We start from the raw sequence: 15,951 nt of genomic DNA, 5'->3' as shown, positions 1-15,951 counted from the left end.
TGGCATTTCTTTTGAGAAATCAGCCAATTCCTTATAAGGATTTCCTTATAATTAACTCTTGTTTTTCCCTTGTTGCCTTTAGAATCCTCTCTTTAACTGTTGCCATTTTTATTATAACATGTCTTGGTAGGTCTGTTTGGATTCAGCATGTTCAGGACCCTCTGTGCTTCCTGTATCTGGATGTCTATTTCCTTCTTTGGATTTGGAAAGTTTTCAGGCAATATTTTTTCCAGTATTATTTTCTTTCTTTCTTTTGTTTTTTGTTTGTTTGTTGTTTTTGTGTTTTTTGGTTGTTGTTTGTTTGTTTGTTTGTTTGTTTGTTTAGGGCTGCATCCACAGCACATAGAAGTTCCTAGGCTAGGGTGTGGAATCGGAGCTGCAGTTGCCAGCCACAGCAGCACTGGATCTGATCCGTGTCTGTGAACTACATCACAGCTCACAGCATTGCCAGATCCTTAACCCACTGAGCGAGTCCAGGGATTGAACCCACGTCCTCATGGATGCTATTTGAGTTCATTACCACTGAGCCCCAACAGTAACTCCCCAAATATATTTTAAGTACCCTTTTCTTTTTCTTTTCCTTCTGGAATCCCTACTGTGTGTAGATTGGCATGCTTTATGTTATGTTACAGATCTCTTATATGTCTTTTTTTTTTTCCACTTGGTTTTCTATCTGCTGTCCTGACTGGGCGATTTCCATTATTATATCTTTCAAGTCACTTATTTGTCCCTTTGTCTTATTCATTCTGCTGTTTAATGCCTTAAACTCAGCTTTTGTCTCTGCAAATGATTTTCTAATTTTTCTTGACTCCTCCTTATAGTTTCTGGTTCTAGTAATCTGTGTTACCGTTGATATTCGTTCTTCATTCCCTCAGTATTTTCATTACCTCCTTTTTGAACTCAGTGTCTGTTAGTCTGCAGAGGTCTGTTTCATTGTTTGTTCCTTCAGGGGAATTCTCCTGTTGTTTTTTTAACTGGGAATGGTTGCTGTACTTCTTCATTTTGCTTATATTTTTCTTACCCCATGTGTTTAGGGAAGACAGTTATTACTGTAATGTTGGAGGGCTATTTATATGCAGGAGCATCCCTGGTTAGCTTATGAGGGCTATTTTTTCTGGCATGGAGGCTACTTTTGGTTTGGATGCTTGCTGACTCTTTCCTCAGTGCAAGCTGTTATCCCCTTGATAAAGGGAAGTGAAGGTCTGCCTGTGCTTCACAGGGAGGTGGGGACAATGGGCGGCCTCTGCAGGCACCACCTGGTTGTTGGGCCCTTGACAGTGGCGGGGACCCAGGGAGAGGTCAGGGTGCAGGCTGCTCCTGGTTGCAAGTCCCTGGGCAGTGGCAGTGACCCTCAGGGAAGTGGGGGTAGTGCCCAGAGCCCTGACAGCATCAACAGTGGGGTGTGTGCATTCCCAGAGAGGAGAGGGAAACATAAGGTGCTCGGTCTCAGGGTCTCCCATGGCAGCGACCCCTGAGGTGCCTGGGTCTTCCAGGGGATTCCTGGTCATAGGACTCTTAGTGATGATGGGCCACGCCTACCTCTACAGTCCAGTGGCTGCTGTGATTTGCACCTACCCCATAGCTCAAGCAAAAGGTGCGCCACTGCCTGAGAGCCCTAGCATGTGCAGAGAAGTTTCTATGGCAGTCCTGCCCCTCCTTTTTGTGCCCTCCCCAGCAATGGCACCTTGCTTCTCTGGCAGGCCCAGACCACCTCCCCAACTCCCTTGGCTGTGGCATGCTACTCCTAGGCCCCTCAGGCTGTTTCCACACAGCCAGTCCCAGTCTTTTCCTTGTAACTGAGTGCCATAGCCCAAGACTCAGTGCCCAGCCCCTGCCTGAGTATCTCAGGCTGTGGTGTGCTGGCTGGTGGTACCCATGATCTGGGCAGCTCTCTCTGCTTTGCCTTTCTTGGACTGGTTGGCGTGCTTTTCTTGGAGGCTTTGAGGCTTCTGCTCCATCCTGGCTGATCTCAGTTAGGTGGCCTCCCACAGTGTGAATTCCTTTCTTCTTTCACAGCTCCCTCTCAGGAGTGCTGGTCCTGTCCTGATTCTTTTTCTTCCTCTTCTCTCTTTTTCTTCTCCTTTTGTTCTACGCAGTTATGTGGTGGGTTTCTTACCCTTTTGGGAAGTCTTAGGCCTTCTGCAAGCCTTCAGTAGATATTCTATGCAAATCATCCTATGTGTAGATTTTTTTTTATGTTCCTAGGAGAAGGTGAGTGCCACGTCCTGCTCCTCCACCATCTTGACCCCACTTTTTTTCATTTCCTTACTGGTTTCCTTTGCTGTGCAAAAGCTTGTAAGTTTGATTAGGTCCCATTTGTTTATTTTTGTTTTTATTTCTACTGGTTTGAGAGACTGACCTAATAAAACTTTTGTAAGATTTATATCAGAGAATGTTTTGTCTATGGTCTCTTCTAGGAATTTTATTGTGTGATGTCTTAATGTTTATTTCTTTAAGCCATTTTGAGTTTATTTTTGTGTGTGGCATGAAGGTGTGTTCTAACTTCATTAATTTGCATGCATCTGTCCAACTTTCCTAACACCACTTGCTAAAGAGACTGTTGTTTTGCCATTGTATATTCTTGCCTCCTTTGTTGAAGATTAATTGACTGGAGGTGCTGTGTTGGTTTATTTCTGGCCTCTTTTATGTTCCATTGATTCATATGTCTGTTTTTGTACTAATACCACACTGTTTTGATTACTGTAGTATTGTCTGAACTCTGGGAGGGTTATGCCTCCAGCTTTTTTCTTTACCCTCAGGCTTGCTTTGGCAATTCTGGGTCTTTTATGGTTCCATGTAAATTTTAGGAGTATTTGTTCTAGTTCTTTGCAAAATATCATGGATAATTTGATAGGCTTCACATTAAATCTGTAGATTGCTTTGGGTAGTATGGCTTTTTTTTTTCTCTTTTTAAGGTCACATCTGTGGCATATGGAAGTTGCCAGGCTAGGAGTTGAATTGGAGCTGCAGCTGTCTATTGGGCCTATACCACAGCCACAGCAACACCAGATCCAAGCCACATAGGCAACCTATGCTGCAGCTTGCAACAACAGCAGATTATTAACTCACTGAGCAAGGCCAGGGGTCAAACCCATATCCTCACAGATGTTACATCATGTTCTTAACCCACTGAGCCACAATGGGAACTCCAGTATGGCCATTTTAACAATATTGATTCTTCCAGTCCAAGACCATGGGATAGCTTTCCATTTCTTTAAATCATCTTCAGTTTCCTTTTGCAGTGTTGTATACTTCTCAGCATATATGTCTTTCAACTCCTTGGTAAGGTTTATTCCGAAGTATTTTTTTTTGATGCAATTTTAAAAGGAATTTTTTTTTAACTTCCCATTTATGATATTTCATTGTTAGTGTAAAGAAATGCAACTGATTTCTCAAGTTGCCACTGTGGTGCAGCAGGGTAAGGATCTGGTGTTGTCTCTGCAGTGGCTCAGGTCATGGCTGAGGCACAGGTTTTGTCCCCAGCCCAATGTAGTGGCTTTAGGATCTGGCACTGCTGCACCTGCGGCATAGGTCACAGCTGTGGCTCAGATTCAGTTGCTGGCCTGGGAACTTTCCATTGCCATGGGCATGGCCAGAAAAAAAATACAAACAGAAGTGCAACAGATTTCTGAATGTTAATTTTATATCCTGCTACCTTGCTGAATTTATTTATCAGCTTTAGTAGCTTTTTTGTAGTCTGTGGTTTTCTGTGTATAGCATCATGTCATCTTCATATAATGACAATTTTACCTCTTTCCTTCCAATTCAAGTACCTTTTATTTCTTTTTCTTGTGTGATTTCTTGACTAGGACTTCCAGTACTATGTTGAATAGAAGTAGTGAGAGTCTCTTTCCAGAATTTAGTCGGAAGGTTTTCAGCTTTTACTGTTGAGTATTCTGTTGACTGAGAGTTTGCTGTAAATAACCTTCATTATATTAAGATGTATTCCTCTTTACCTACTTCAGTAAGAATTTTTATCATGAATGGATGTTGAATTTCATCAAATGCTTTTTCGTCACCTATTGAGATGATCACATAGTTTTTCTCTTTTGTTGATGTGGTGTATCACATTGATTTGTGTATGTTGAACCATTCTTGTGACCCTGGGATGAATCCAACTTGATTGTTGCATATGATCTTTTTTATGTGTTGCTGTATGCACTTTGCCAACATTTTGTTGAGAATTTTTGCATCTGTATTCACTAAAGTTACTGGCCTATAATTTGCTTTTTTGGTAATGCCTTTGCCTGATTTGGTGCTGATGACTTAATAGAATGACTTTGGGATTGTTTCCTCCTTGTCAGTCTTTTGAAAGAGATTAGAAGGATCTGTATAAGTTCCTCTTTGTATGTTTGGTATAATTCCCCAGTGAAACCATCTGGTTCTGGACTTTTGTTTGCTGGGAGTTTTTTTTAATTGCAGATTTTATTTCACTTCTAATGATTGGTCTGTTCAAATTATCTGTTTCTCTTGATTCTGCTTTCATGGGATATATGTTTCTAGAAACTTGTCCTTTTCTTCTAGGTTGTCTAATTTGTTGGTATATAATTGTTCTTTATATATATATATATATATATATATATGCTTATGATATATATATATATATGCTTATGATTTTGTATTCCTACAGTACTTGTTGTTTCCCTTTTGCATTTCTTACTTTGTTTACTTGGGTCCTCTCTTCTTGGTGAGTCTGGCCTGAGGTTTGTCTATTTTGTTTACCCTTTCAAAGAATTAGCTCTGGATTTCATAGTTTTTTTTTAAATCTCTATTCTATTTATTTTTTCTCTGATCTTTATTAACTTCCTTCTACTCACTTTAGGTTTTATCTGTTCTTTTTCTAATTATTTTCAGTGGAAGGTTAGATTGAGCCTTTCTTTCTTTCTTTTTTTTTTTTTTTTTTTTTTGAGGAAGTCTTGTATTGCTATGAATTTTCCTCTTAGGACTGCTTTTGCTGAAACCAGAGATTTTTATAGTTTGTAGTTGTGTTTTCATTGTCATTTGTTTCCTGGTATTTTTCAAATTTCCTCTTTGATTTCATCATTATGCAGTTGAGTTTTTAGTAACCTGTTGTTTAGTCTCCATGTAATTCTTTTTTTCTCATTTCTCTTTCTGTAGTTGATTTCTAGTTTCATACCATTGTGGTCAGAAAAAATGCTTGAAATAATGTCTCTGTTAAATTCATTAACACTTGTATTGCATCTTAGTATGTGCCCTGTCCTAGAGAATATTCCATGTACACTTGAAATGAATGTGTATTCCGGGTTTTTTGGATGTAGTGTCCTGAAAATATTAAGTCTAACTTAATATTGTGTAATTTGGAATCTCTGTTGCCTTATTGATTTTCTGTCTGGGATATCTGTCCATTGATATGAATGGAGGGCTTAAGTCTCCTACTGTTATTGTAATCCCATCCATTTCTTCTTTGAGTCTGTTAGTATTTGTTTCATGTATTTGGGCACTCCTATGTTGGGTACATATATGTTGCTGAGTGAAATATCCTCTTCTTGAGTTGATCCTTTTATATAGTGTCCTTTATCTTTCTTTATGGCCTTTGCTTAAAAGTCTATTATGTCTGATATGAGCAGTTCAACTCCCACTTTCTTGTCATTTCTGTTGCATTAAATGTTTTTTTTCCATCCCCTCACTTTCAATCTGTGTGTGATCTTCACCCTAAGAGTCTCTTGTAGGCAGCATATATATTGTAGGCTCTTCTTTTTTATGTCTTTTGATTGGAGCATTTAGTCCATTGATATTTCAGGTGATTATTGGTAGATGTGTATCTGTTGCCATTTTTAATCCTTGTTTTTCAGTTGATTTTGTATTTCTTCTTTGTTCCTTTTTTTGTTTTTCCTTCTGTGGTTTGATGGTTTTCCTTTTTATTATGCTTGAGTTCTCTTATTTTTGGTTTTGGTGAATCTGTTTTATGTTTGTGATTTTTGGATACTCTATTTTTCTAGTATGTTAATGCATTACCAAATAGCTACATGCTTTAGACTGTTAGTCATATAAGATGAAACACATTCTTTCAAAAAAAAATCTACATTTTCTTACTCCCCTCCTCCACAGTTTGATTTTGATGTCCTCTTTAACATCTTCATATTTATCCTTTTACTGTTCATTGTAGTTTCATCAATTTCACAGATTTCTTTTTTTTGATCTGTGTATTGGCTTATTTCTGAGTTTCTATTTCCTGTAGACTCTTGCTTGTTTCCTATTTAGAGAAGATCTTTCAACATTTCTTTTAGGATAGGTTTGGTATTGCTGTATTCTTTTTCAGTTTTTTGCTTGTCTGAGAAATTCTTTGTCTCGTCTTCTATTCTAAATGATAATCTTCCTGGGTAGAGTATCCTAGGTTGCAGGTTTTTTTCTTTTAGTACTTTGAATATATCTTGCCTCTCTGTTCTGGCCTGTGACTTTTCTGTGGAGAAATTAGCTGATAGGCTTATGGGGATTCCCTTGTAACTAACTCTTGGATTTTCTCTTTTAGAATCCTCTCTGTACCTTTTAACTTTTGCCTTTAAATTATAATATTTCTTGGTGTAGGTATGTTTAGTTCATCTTGTTTGGGACCCTTTGCCCTTCCTGTACTGGATATCTGGTGGCATCTTTAAATTTGGGAAGTTTTCAACCATACACTCTTCAATATGCATTTCTCTTTATTCTCTTTCTGGGATCCCTATTATGCATAGATTGGCTAGCTTTATACTATCCCATAGGTCTCATATATTGCTTTTATGTTTTTTTTTTTCAGTTGTCTTTCTGTCTGCTGTTCTGAAGGGATGATTTCCATTATTCTATCTTCCAGATTTCTTACTCATTCTTATGCATTGTTTAGTTTGCTCTGTATTGCTTTTAGCTCAGCCTTTGTCTCAACAAATGAGTGTTCTAATTTTAATTGGCTCCTCTTAATAATTTCTAGTTCCTTGCTACAGTGATCTGTATTTCTATTGATAGCCCTTCTTAATTCCTTCAGTATTTTTATTACCTCCTTTATGAACTCATATCTAGTGACTTAGGTCTGATTTATTGCTTGTTCTTCTTTTTTTTTTTTTTTTGTCTTTTGTCTTTTCTTTTTAGGGCCACACTCGCAGCACAGGGAGGTTCCCAGGCTAGGGGTCTAATCAGAGCTACAGCTGCCACCCTACACCACAGCCATGCCAGATCTGAGCCACATCTGTAACCTACACCATAGCTCACAGCAATGCTGGATCCTTAACCCACTGAGCAAGGCCCATAACCTCATTGTTCCTAGTTGGATTTGTTTCCTCTGTGCCACGACAGGAATTTCTGTCATTTGTTCTTTCAGAGGATTTGTCTCATTCTTTTAATTGGGAATGATTCCTCTGCTTCTTCATTTTGCTTATATTTCTCTGACTCTCAATTTAGGGGAACAGTTACCTTCTGTGGTCTTGAAGGGCTGTTTATATGTGGGAGCATCTCCATGTACCCTGTGTGAGTCTGTTTTTGGTACAAGGGCTGTTTTTGGTATAGATGCCTACCTCATCTTTCTGCAGTGTGTATTGGCCATGATTCCTTTGGTGGGGGTGTTACTGGTGTTGTGGTGACCAGAGTCTGCACTGGATATTGAGTGGGGCGTCCTCTTTGCTCTGTGGCTGCCACAGTCCTGTCAGGGACGAGGTTGTTGTTGGAGTAGAAGCCCTCAGATGCATTTCTGAGCAGTGGTGTGGGGTAGGCAGAACTGGAGCTCTCCCAGTGGGAAAGGCCCACTGAGTATTCCTCCACAGGATCTGTCCATCAGGAAGTGCATCCTGTGGTGTTAGCTGTCACCTGTTGTTGGCCCTGCCTCTGCTTTTGGAATGCAGACAGCTGGCCCCCATATCCCTCAGGCACTGTGCTCAGAAATCCACCAGCTTAGATCTGCCGGTGCATATTTCCTGAAGCCAGGCACCAGCTCTGCCACGTGTTGCACATGTCGCATACCTGGACCTGCCATGAGAGCTATGGAATCAGCACAGACCCTGGCCCTGCCTCAGCATATGTGCACCCACAAAGCCTGCAGCTGCTAAGTCTGGACCCACACCAGCCACAGGGAGCACTACTCTGATGTCCTGCAGGTGCTGAGCTTACAAAGGTGCCAGGTGGCATAAATCCACCAAAGCCACTGGACAAGATGGATTTCAGCCCCACCTCCACGTTTGGCCATCACTAGTAGAGGCAGAGCCGCACCTGCTGTGAGCACTCTGAGATAAGGCTACTGTGGCAGGGCCCCACCCCTCCCTTCATGTGCTTGTTAAAAATGGGGCTTCTATGGTAAACCCAGGCTCCTTCTCATGCACACCCCTTGTCGAAGCCCAGGCCACACTCTAGCTCCTTTGAGCTGTCTCCACGCAGCCAACCCCTTTGTGCACTGAAGCCCAGGTTTCAGCACCCAGCCCCTGTGTGCATGTCAGGCTGGGGAGTGCAGGGAGGTGGCCCTCTCCTTTCTTCTGAGCCTCTTAAGCTCCTTTCTGTCCCTGCTGATCTCCCAGCCGTGAAGGTGCTTCCCGGGATGAGGGGTGAGGGAATCTTTCCCTTTCACAGCTGCCTCCCAGGGCCACAGATCTCATCCCAAGTCCTTTTTTTTTTTTAGTCTTTTGTCCTACCCAGTTACATGGTCATGTTTCTTGTAGCTCTGGTTATGTGAGATCTTCCAGCATTCAGTAGGTATTCTGGGAGAATTGTTCCACTGTGTAGATGTATTTTTGACGTATTTGTTGGAGAAGGTGAACTCCATGCCCTTCTATTCTGCCGTCTTGTTCTTCCACCTATAAATTTAGTTATAAAACAAGAGCAGCCTCCATGGATCTAGACCCATCCATGAAAAGGACTTTATGTCCAGTCTCTCATGACAGAATTTCTTTACCTTCTCTAATGGACCTGAAAAATATAGCCAATAGAACGATGAAAGAAAAACTTAAACAGGAGTTCCCGTCGTGGCACAGTGGTTAACGAATCCGACTAGGAACCATGAGGTTGCGGGTTCGGTCCCTGGCCTTGCTCAGTGGGTTAACGATCCGGCATTGCCGTGAGCTGTGGTGTAGGTTGCAGACTCGGCTCGGATCCTGCGTTGCTGTGGCTCTGGCGCAGGCTGGTGGCTACAGCTCCGATTCGACCCCTAGCCTGGGAACCTCCATATGCCACAGGGGCGGCCCAAGAAATAGCAAAAAGACAAAAAAAAAAGAAAAAAGAAAAAAAGAAAAACAGTTTTAGTTTAAAAATTATCACACCTCTTTTTTTGCTCTTCTGAAACCTTCCAGAAGCTTCAGGTATCTCTGCCTGGATCTTTGTCTAAATTATTTACCACTGATGTTTCCTTTCTGATTGATACCTGGGGGAGATTAGGTATTTTTACATTTACCCCGAATACTGTGCTGGCAGCCAGAGTTATTCCCTACAGCATGGAAACTTGGAGCCGTGGCCCATGGATTTGTGTTTTGAGGAAATCCCTAATTGCTGCTGAGGCGTCAGATGCTAGAGCTCCTCAGCCTCCCACAAGGCCAGCAGGTGAGGCTACCGCCAGAGACCGAGCATGGAAATCAGCCCCTAAGCCCACCTCCTGTGGCCTCTCCACCCTCTTTCCCCTTGTTCCCACTCCCAGATTTTCCGCATCTGCACTCCCCCCTTTCTTCTCCATCCCTTCCAGCCCCAGTGACAGTCACAGCCACTTAGAGCTGGCTGAGAACTGGAAGGTCATCTAGGACTCCCCATTTTACAGGAGAGGACTCTGAGATGCAGGGAAGGGAAGTGGTCTCTCAGCCTTGAAGCCTGGCCTGTAGAGCTCCTTCCTCCAGGCACCCCTGGGCTCACTTTCTGACTTGCCATCTGTAGGTGGGAAAGTGGGAAGGACCACGTCCAGCAGAATTCCCATAGGAAGACCCCTCGGTGTTTTTAAAGGGGATTCTTTGATAAAGCTGCAACTGGGTGAGGGTAACACAACCCCCTTCCTCAGGACCTGGGCAAGCAATGAAAGACAAGGGTAAATTAAGATGCATGAGGCTGGGAGAGAAAAGGCAGAAAGTTGGAGGGGGAAAAGAAAGAAAGAGCTCTCTAGTTTCAAATAAGAAAATGGCAAAATGGGGTAAGTGGTGGTGGCTGTGTATATGCCCCCGCCCCAATCTGAAATCTTCAGTAAAATAAACACACATATTCATAAAGCATTTGGCATGAGTGGGTTCACAGTGGAAACCAACACAGGAAACCAACCAAAGTGCTCAGTTTGGTATTTGGCCCATGCTGTTCAGAGAAGGAACAGTGTATTCAAACAGGATCCAGGGGCCAAAAGAGGCCATTAGAATCAGAGTATCTTTGTAAATATCTAAATAAGGAAGGTTCCAGACTTGTTGGAAGTCTGAGCCAGTTGTACCTGTGTCCTAAACGCAAGGGCTGACTGACACCCGGGCAAAAGTTGGAGGACACTATCTTTGGGGAAGCAGAGGGAACCTTCCACAGTGTACACTTGCCCCTTGGTAGCCACAGGGGATTTGTTCCAGGACCCCACACATCCCAAAATCCTTGGATGCTCAAGTCCCTCACAGAAAATGGTGTAGTATTTACATAAAACCTACACCCATCCTCCTGTATACTTTTAACTCATCGCTGGGTTACTTATATGTATAAAAGGTAAACGCTCTGTAAATACTGTAAATACAAGGTAAATGCTATTGTAAATTTTTGCTGGTGTGTAGCAAATTTTTAAACTTTCTGGAATTTTTCCCCAGATATTTTCATTTTACAGCTGGTTGAATTTGATGATGCAGAACTTGCCGATAGTGGGACCAACTGCACCTTGACCCACCTGAGGCCGGTCTTGAGAGTCTGGGTTGTGGCGTGAAGTACTTAACCTGTGCCAGGACTGAGAAAGAGGGGAGACTTGAGAGCCTGCAGTAAGGAAAATATTTATATATTTTATTTATTTATTAAATATATATGCAATGGAATACCACATAGCCGGTAAAAAAAAAAATGGCAAGCCATTTGCAGCAACATGGATGCAACTAGAGATTCTCATACCAAGTGAAATAAGTCAGAAAGAGGATAAATAGCATATCATACCACTTATATGTGGAATTTAAATATGGCATAAATGAACCTGTCTGCAAAACAGAAATAGACTCGTAGACATAGAGAACAGATTTGTGGTTGCCAAGGGTGGGGGGATGGACTGAGAGTTTGGGGTTAGTAGATACAAACTATTACATTTAGAAGGATATGCAGTGAGACCCTACTGTGTAGCATGTGGAACCATAATCTAATCTCCTGGTATAGATCATGATGAAAGATAATATATGAAAAGGAATGTGTGTGTGTGTGTGTGTGTGTGTGTGTCGCTTTGCAGAAATTAGCGCAATATTCTAAGTCAACTATACTTTAATAAAAAATAAATTTAAAGGAAAATACCTAGTGTAAGGGTGGTATGATCCATTTAGAGTTGAACTTAGGACAGATATGGTGAGAGCAGAGTGGGGGAGAGAAGAGGACGTGAACACAGCCTTTAGTAATACTTTTTTATGTACCTGTGTGTACACTAACCACAGACCTGGCTCCAGGTGTCATGTGTCATCTACACAAAAGCTGGGGCCCCTCAAGTTCAGAGTGGCATTCAGAGAAACAGACCAGCAGATGAAACAAATGTAAGAGCTGTTTTCATGTTTACTTACGTTTCTCAGATATCATTTATGGAAATCCATTGTATAACTCATAGCAGTACTTGCTAAAATTTCTTTTCATGCCTCCCCTGTTCTGTGTACACCTGCAGCTGCCTCTTTCAGCAGACTCTCCCTGTTGACAGTTGTCTGTTTCCCTCTCCTCTCCCCTCTTTTTTCTATATCATGTAGATCAATTTAGTCTCTTGAGCTTCTACTTTCATTTTCTCTTTGTTATCCCAACTCCCTGCAACAAAGGAGAATCAGGGACCTGATTCAACAAGTAAAAACCCTTTCTTTTCTTTTTTCCTCATCCAGTGTTAATTCTCAATTCTAATGGCATTGCAGCAAGGGTGGAAGCAGAGTTGGCAAAACCAGAAATCTCCCCTGAGGGCCAGGGAAAAGGAGACGGCAGTGGGAGGGGTCAACAGAGCTGCAGTGTGTATATTAATAGAGCTTCTGACCACGGATGGAACATGCAATTTCTAGAGGATTTAACAAAATCCACACTTTTTCTGTGCATTCGAATCTTGACATCAGTTTTCCTGTTCAGCTCCGTTGAGGGACAGTGTGGTGGGTGATGTTGACGACTTCCGCCTTCATCACCATTTCTGGGGAGATAAGACATCTGAAGAAAAATCGTTTCATTTTAGTAACATTCAATAATATTTCCTAACCACTTCAGACCTGAATTTGACACTGTTAGATGGATGCTTGTCAAAGACAGTTTAATATGGAGTTTTCAAAAGGAAAGTCTAGTCCCCAGCTTATACATTTTACCAGCAACATCATAGGTGGGTCATGCCATTACCGAATGATATCTCAGTGGGTCTCTTATGTCCAGACTTGTCAGTACCTTGAGAGGAGAAGCAGTGTTCTGGTATACCGGCTCTTGCCTTCCTCAGTGGTGTGAGCAAAATGAACAGTGCAGACAGCTTCACATGCCTGAGCTGCTAGTGGCCCCCTGCGTAGGCCAAATTGATACCCCTGTTGCCAAAGAAAGTCTGGAAAAGGAGTACAGACTACTGGGAAAATCATTATCTGCTTCATCAAGGAGAAGGTGGAAAAGTCAGTCTGTAAGTTCCTGAGATGAGAGACTAAGAGCTGCAGTATCAACTTTAATCAAAGAGTTGGGGGGCCCTGTGGCTCCTGGGAACGTTCTGGGCTTTCATTCATAGGAGGTAAGTCCATTGGCTTGAGGTCAACGTGGAGTCAGGTTTAAGTGCATTGTAAATCAAACACACTGAAAACAATGGGTGAACCCTGTGAGAACTCCAAGGTCATGCAGGACGGGGCTCTCTCTCCAGGGCTCGCAGATGTGAGATCAGGCAGGAAAAGTTCTGCCTCCCAGATGATGAAGGCACTTTGTTTTTAACATCCATACTGAACCCACACACAAAGCAAGTGGGAATAAACACCATGGGAAACCTTTCCAGAGGATAAATTAGCGTCTCTCATTTTTTTTAGGTAACTGAAATGCAGGGCTAATTTATTTTTTTTTTTCATTTTTTTTTATTACTCAAATGAATTTATCACATCTGTAGTTGTATAATGATCATAACAATCTGATTTCACAGGATTTCCATCCCATAGCCCAGGCACATTCCCCCACCCCCCAAACTGTCTCCTCCGGAGACCATAAGTTTTTCAATGTCTGTGAGTCAGCATCTGTTCTGCAAAGAAGGTCCTTCTGTCCTTTTTTCAGATTCCACATGTCAGTGAAAGCATTTGATGTTGGTGTCTCATTGTACAGCTGACTTCACTTAGCATGATAGTTTCTAGGTCCATCCATGTTGCTAAAAATGCTGGTATTTCGTTCTTTTTAATGGCTGAGTAATATTCCATTGTGTATATGTACCACATCTTCTGGATCCACTCCTCTGTCGATGGACATTTAGGTTGTTTCCATGTCTTGGCTATTGTAAATAGTGCTGCAATGAACATCGGAGTACATGTGTCTTTGTGAGTCGTGGTTTTCTCTGGGTAGATGGAAATGCAGGGCTAATTTAAATATAATGCCAATTGCAATCTTCAAAACTGAAGTTTGGGAATAGGAAAAGAGCAAGCCTGTGCTGACTGATGTTTACTTGGGTGGCTCTATAATCAAATTCAAATAAGGAAGTCCATGATGTATGTCCATAAACCAAGATTTCGTGGGAAGCATCAAAAGGGGACAGTTCAGATTGATGATTATCAACTGTACAGAATGATGTATATTTTTCTTTGCAAATTTAAAAGTAAAATGACTGCTCTTGGAGTTGCTGTCATGACTGAGCAGGTTAAGAACCAGATGGGAATCCAGGAGGATGCAGGTTTGATCCCTGGCCTTGCTCAGTGGGTTAAGGATCTGGCGTTGCCATGAGCTGTGGTGTATGTATAGCACAGATGTGGCTCTGATCCTGTGTGGCTGTGGCATAGGCCGGCAGCTGTAGCTCTGATTTGACCCATAGCCTGGGAACTTCCATATGCCACAGGTACAGTCCTAAAAAGAAGAAAAATAAAAGTAAAGTAAAATGACTGTTCATTTGGGAATTTTTTTCCTTTAAAAATTTTTTTTTCAAATTCTAAAATAACCCAAGAAACTAGAATTCAGCTTAGCAAGTGAATAAGGCAAAAATTCAATTAAAGACAGACTTTTTTAAACTTTTTAAGTAACATTGATGATTATTACTCATTCTGATAGGTTTGTGAGTGAGGTAATAACATCTCTTCTAGGAATTTCTCAATAAATACCAATTCTCATTGTTGGGGAAAGAGATCCCTATGCCTCCCTCCACGTCTCTGAGCTTAAAGATGGTGATTTCTCAAGGATTCCCTAACCATGCGATTCTGTGGGCTTAAGACTTGCCCCCACCCCCATGCTCCAAAAACCATTTCAAAACTTATATAGCAATATGTTGTTAGAAAATGTTTATTTTTTTTTTTTAATGATTTTTATTTTTTTCCATTATAGCTGGTTTTGTCAATTTTCTACTATGCAGCAAGGTGACCTAGTCACACATACATATATACATTCTTTTTTCTCACATTATCATGCTCTATCGTAAGTGACTAGATACAGTTCCCAGTACCATACAGCAGCATCTCATTGCTTATCCATTCCAAAGGCAAGAGTTTGCATCTCTTAACCCCAAATTCCCAATCCATCCCACTCCTTCTCTTACTGTTTTGTTCCTGTCTCTTTTGGAATATCTACAATTCTTAAATGGAATCTCCCTTTTCTGTCTTGCAAATACAACTGTCTTAACATTTTTATCTGAGAACTGCAAGAGCCCCTATAAATTCATTGAACCTAAGATATGGTTTGGCTCCAAGGCCGGTCATTGTGTCTAAATGATTCGGTGGATCTTGGTTAAATTTTATGCTGTGATGTCTCATGCATTTCAAAATACTTTGATGTATCTTTATCTTTCAGGGGCTCTTGAAGGAAACGTGAAGTAGCTCAATGGTTTTGAAAAATGCAGACTACAGGAGATTGTAGTGTGGCCTCCACTTTGGAGTAGAGAGAAAAGGTTTTTTATTCCAGAGGTACAGCAGAGATCACTTAGAACTTCTGTCCTTTTTCAGAAGTTTGGTATTCAGCTGGAAATACCCTGAATAATAAATCTTACTTTATGAGCAAGAAGTTAAGCCTTCATCCACACGGCATTGTGTCTGTGGGGGGGTGGGGCTGGCATCATCATGTCTTGCCAGGGTGGTCCTCTGAGAGGTTTTCCCATTCTTCCCCATGCTCACATCCATTTGCTGGCATTTCCAAACGTCCTCACCTTTCTAGACAGAGTAGGTTGTTTCACCTTCTGGAACATGCTGTTTTCCAGTCACTAACAACTAATCTTTTTTTATTTTATCCCTTGTTTTGCAAGTGCCTGAAGCACATTTTAAAAGAACACATGGCAAAAAACATCGTGTCACCAACCACCAGACACCTTCTCTGCAAAGGCAAATGAACTCTCGAAGGTAAATAGCCATTTGCTTTACAAACCCAGCGTCTTTGCTCCTCATAAGTTGTCTGGCCGATGCTGATAGAAGGGTGGCAGGAGTTGTGTTTACCTGTGGCCAGGATTACAGAAGATATGAATCGGGCCATCCTGTCGGGGTCCTGCAGACTCCAGCTTGATCAGAGACCACCTAACATGCCCTCCCCTTTCTCTCTCTAGAATGGAATCACTACCTCGACCTCAGAAGGTGGTTGTTAAAGTGAGGAAACATACGTGAAGAGCTTAGCTCAAGGTCTGGAGTTTAGGAAACAGTGTCAGCTCTTAGCAGCATTTTACTCCTCCAGTGAGCTGGGCGGTCATACTTTCAT

General features: G+C 41.6%; 1 protein-coding gene across 1 annotated transcript in view; it reads left to right on the top strand.

Moving 5' to 3' along the window:
- The window catches only part of PLEKHG7 (pleckstrin homology and RhoGEF domain containing G7), an 81,315-nt gene that overhangs the window by 48,713 nt on the left and 16,651 nt on the right, over positions 1-15,951 (top strand). Inside the window, 5 exon segments of the mRNA XM_053743513.1 lie at positions 12,551-12,615; positions 12,617-12,667; positions 12,669-12,721; positions 15,061-15,173; positions 15,509-15,602. Coding sequence (XP_053599488.1) covers positions 12,551-12,615; positions 12,617-12,667; positions 12,669-12,721; positions 15,061-15,173; positions 15,509-15,602 — 376 coding nt within the window.

The sequence above is a fragment of the Phacochoerus africanus genome, chromosome 7, assembly GCF_016906955.1.
Source record: "Phacochoerus africanus isolate WHEZ1 chromosome 7, ROS_Pafr_v1, whole genome shotgun sequence".
NCBI lineage: Eukaryota > Metazoa > Chordata > Mammalia > Artiodactyla > Suidae > Phacochoerus > Phacochoerus africanus.
The sequence above is the reverse complement of the archived record's forward strand: the minus strand, read 5'-3'. Positions and strand labels throughout refer to the sequence as shown.